General features: G+C 38.3%; 1 protein-coding gene across 1 annotated transcript; it reads right to left on the bottom strand.

The window, feature by feature from the left end:
* Positions 1–395: 395 nt before the first annotated feature.
* On the bottom strand, positions 396–1,981 carry LOC121963478 (UDP-N-acetylhexosamine pyrophosphorylase-like; the record flags this gene model as incomplete). Its single annotated transcript, XM_042513761.1, has 2 exons — positions 396–571; positions 1,777–1,981. Coding segments are annotated over 2 exons (381 nt in total), but the record flags the coding sequence as incomplete, so codon positions are not given.
* Between the last annotated feature and the right edge of the window lie 1,929 nt (positions 1,982–3,910).

Here is a 3,910-nt window from a genome sequence, read left to right as displayed (position 1 = left end):
CCCCTTTTCTAAATAACAATGTAAATATGTTGCACAGAATATTGAAATTTCTTTTTTGTATAAAATGGAAGCGAAGTATTTTAATTTTCAATAACTAATGGAGAAGGGGTGGGATTTAATAGGTTTTTGTATGTTTGTGTATAACTATATTATATCCTTGTTGTATTTCATTACATTTTTTTAACATATACGAAATAAATAAAGCTCAAATCAAATAAAGTTACCTTTTATTTTGAGATTTTGCAATGCAACATCAGAAAAAAAGATTTGTAACATCCTACCTCCCATGTCTTAGCATTTCTTAAGACATTTTAATACCATTTACGGCCTTATTTTAAGATTCAATGCCTTTTAAAGACTTTTTAAGGATCTGCGGGAATCCTGAGTGGGCTTACCAGGGGCCATGGAGAGCTTTGCTTTGCTCTCCAGGATGATCTTGCCGTTGTAGTCCATGGCTGGCAGCATGCCCTGCTGAAAGAAGATGATGTTGTTCTGGTTCAAGCCGAAATAGTTATGTCGTGAGAAGTAGTCCTTGGTGGACTCCATTGTCCGGCCGCTGGTCATGATGTACCTGAAGGCAGCACAGGGGAAACTTAAGAGACGGGAACTAACAATAATTTTTGATTTTCAGCAATCGCTCATGACTGATTGAAGCTGAGTCACAGTGTGGCTCCTCTGTGAGCCACTGCTGACCTGACAGAGCCTGCGGTATGTTTTTGTGTTACGGTCTGAACTTAAACCGCAGCTGTTTAGGAAATGAAACTTGTTCAAGCACAAAAAAGTTTAAGCCTATTTTCCAAAGCAGTGTTAAATTTTCTGCTATAAAACATGCCAACAATAAAGACTGGATTTATGTAAAAAAAAAATAAAAATAACTTATCAATAATAATAATCATTATTATTATTTGTTTTGCAAATTAAACGGTGAAAAAATTGGGAAACATTCCCTGTGTGATTTCCGAGCAATTTCACACAGTTTGTTTTTTTTTTTAATCCAACCATAAGTTCAAAAGTCCAAACCACTGAGTTTATTATCATATATGACAAAAGAAAGAATCAAATTCTCACAATTAAGAGTCGTGAAACCAATAAATGTTTGGCTTTTTTCTCTTTACAAAAAAATCAAAATTAAAATTATTTGATTATAAGAATACAATGCCAAAACCTTTTGTCAAGCAAAAAAAATCTAAAACTTTCCTCTATTTTAAATCATTTCTACAAGTTTGAAAAATGTAGCTGATGGAAGAAAGGACACGGGTTGAGGAAAATCCTTCCAAATAAATGCAAATTCTCCACGTTTTCCTCAGTGCTTGTTCACAAAAATAAGACTGACGTCAACCCCAACCCACAGGAAAATAAAGTTTATGTCGGACAATTAAAATGTAACAGCTTCCTTACAGAATCAGGCCTGCTGAGGATTATGTCATCGCTCCATTTCTGACCTAACCTTCAGAGGCTGTTAAAGCCCTAACTGCAGCGTTATGTAGACTTTGTGCACTCGACTGCCCTCCTGTTATCTCCATCTTTCAAACTGTCCTTTGATCTGCTCCACAGGGAGCTAATCCTTTTCCAGTAATATAACTTCCTTCACTGACTTTCCTTTGACCCAGTAAATCATCATGCAAACACAACTAGGACAAAATGGTTTTAGCTCTCATTACAGAAAGAGAAGTTTTTCTTCAAATAAAGCAGTAATTCAGCTGACAGGCGCACCAACCTAAATGCCTCAGTCATCTCTTCCTAAATAAGCTCCCAGAGACCAACATGATGTCTTACCAGGGAATACAGCAGTTGGTTTTGTGCTTCTGCTCAGCCAGCTGTTGCAGCTTCAATATGCGCTCGGCCTGGATCTGAAAGAGGGTTTTGTGGGACGGCAGCCCCACGTCGTACATGCCTTTGGGGTAAGAGACCCCCAGTCTGGTTCCCTGGCCCCCAGCCAGCAGCAGGACCGCCACTTTACTCTGAGAGATGCAGCGCAGACCTGAAGGAGCACAGAGCACGACAGTTTGAGTTTTCACAAACAATAGTGAGAACATGGGAGCTATTTAGGAGTGTGACTAACAAGTTTCTTCAAGAAACAAATAATAATAATAAAATGTTTGCTGATATGAAAAAATGCCATTTTTAGTAAAATTCAATTTAAGGGACTGCAATTGATTGGAGACGATATCAATAAATATCCTCATTGTCTTTTTCATGGCTGCTTGCCACTGTGTACCCGACAACAAGATGCTAGCACTGTTTCGATGTTTAGGAAGGAGGTGCGCTTGGACAGAAATGGTTACACAGATGTGCAATTTCATAATAAAGGCATTATGACTGGGCATCGCGTAAAAAATTATAATACCAGAACCCTTTAAGTTATACCCATACCAATAGGGTACTTCGTTCAATACCCATTTTTTATGTGTCTGTGTCCCTATGTATCATTCTGTGTCCCCTCTGTAAATTCTGAGGTTTTTGTGGCTCCATCAACGCAGCACAGGCGGAGCTCTCCATGAGGTCTTTTTTTCCTCAGCAGAAGTTTGAGACTCACAGCATGGACAATTCATTTATTGATCTGTTGAGAGCTGATTTGATGTGATTGATGGATGAGAAGAGCAGCTGCTTGAACTTTTAGACCCAGCAGAATTAAGTTTCACTTTCACCACGCCTGACATTCTGCTGCTCCCTCTGTGCCCAGAGTGTGCTCTGTGCTCCGAGCGTGAGATGCAGTTAATGTATATTCCTCCTAAAGTCCAGCTCCAAAAGTATAAAGTCTAAGTGTGTCCAGATTAATGTACTTTTACACCCCAAGTTCTATTAAGTGCATTTAAGATAGTGAAACACATCTAGCCTCATGTGTTCATAAATGTATACAAAATCTTAATAGAATATCAAATATCTAATCTCCAATGATGGCAATAATGCATTATCCTTGTAAGGACATCTTGGATAAATAAAAAAAACAAATTAATCCAAGCTTAAACTAATAATTTACGGAGTAATCGCCAAACATTTTATGACTACTCCTACAGGACTTTGGCGACATAATAAATTCCTAATCTGGAATCTAATAACCCAACCTGAGTCTCTGATTGCCTTTATTGTGGTCCACTGGTTTACAACACTTAGTTATCTTACATAAACTGCTGCTACGTGACTTGATACGCAACACTCTTTCTGCCAAAAGACAAAGTTTATACCAGCGGACTGGGCGGGCCTGCTAGACTTTGACTACACACACACACACACACACACACACACACACAAAACGCCCTGCACACAGATTTGGTACAGACAGATCAGAATGACCTCATGAATGAGGGTCAAACTGCAACTCTATTTACGTCAGGCACAAATCAAGACCAGATGTTCTCTGCCGCCTGCCTCCACTGTCATCCTCCCTCAGGACAATACTCAGCAGACTCTCTAAATACTGGAGACCCCCACTGCAAGGGGGATTGCGCAAAACAAAATGAACAACACACTCACATTTCAATCCAGTCAGGAGACTGGGAACAGTTTGTGAGTTTGTACAACCACACAGCGAGCAAGGAGGCAGTTTCTGATGCTGCTCAGTGTGGACTTCTTCATGAGCTTTTAAGGAAACATTTATTAAAAATGTTGCTTTTGTGTTGGAAGTCAATCATCCAAAAAAAATACTTAGGCACTTCACTTCTCTGCAGTACCTAAGTATTTTAGAGTATCTGTACTTTACTTGAGTTTTTGTATTTCTGTCAACTTTCACTTTTACTTCACTATATATCCTTAAAAAAATGTATAATTTTACTCCAATATATTTCCCCTAAGGATCTTAGATGCTTCAGTAATACAAAATATGGATGGGAGGGAGGAAGAAAAAAAATGGATTTTGTTCTTTAAATCCTTTTATTAGGAATATCTTTTTTATAATTATTTACTGTTTATT

This window comes from Plectropomus leopardus, unplaced genomic scaffold (genome assembly GCF_008729295.1).
Source record: "Plectropomus leopardus isolate mb unplaced genomic scaffold, YSFRI_Pleo_2.0 unplaced_scaffold11399, whole genome shotgun sequence".
Lineage (NCBI taxonomy): Eukaryota > Metazoa > Chordata > Actinopteri > Perciformes > Serranidae > Plectropomus > Plectropomus leopardus.
The sequence above is the reverse complement of the archived record's forward strand: the minus strand, read 5'-3'. Positions and strand labels throughout refer to the sequence as shown.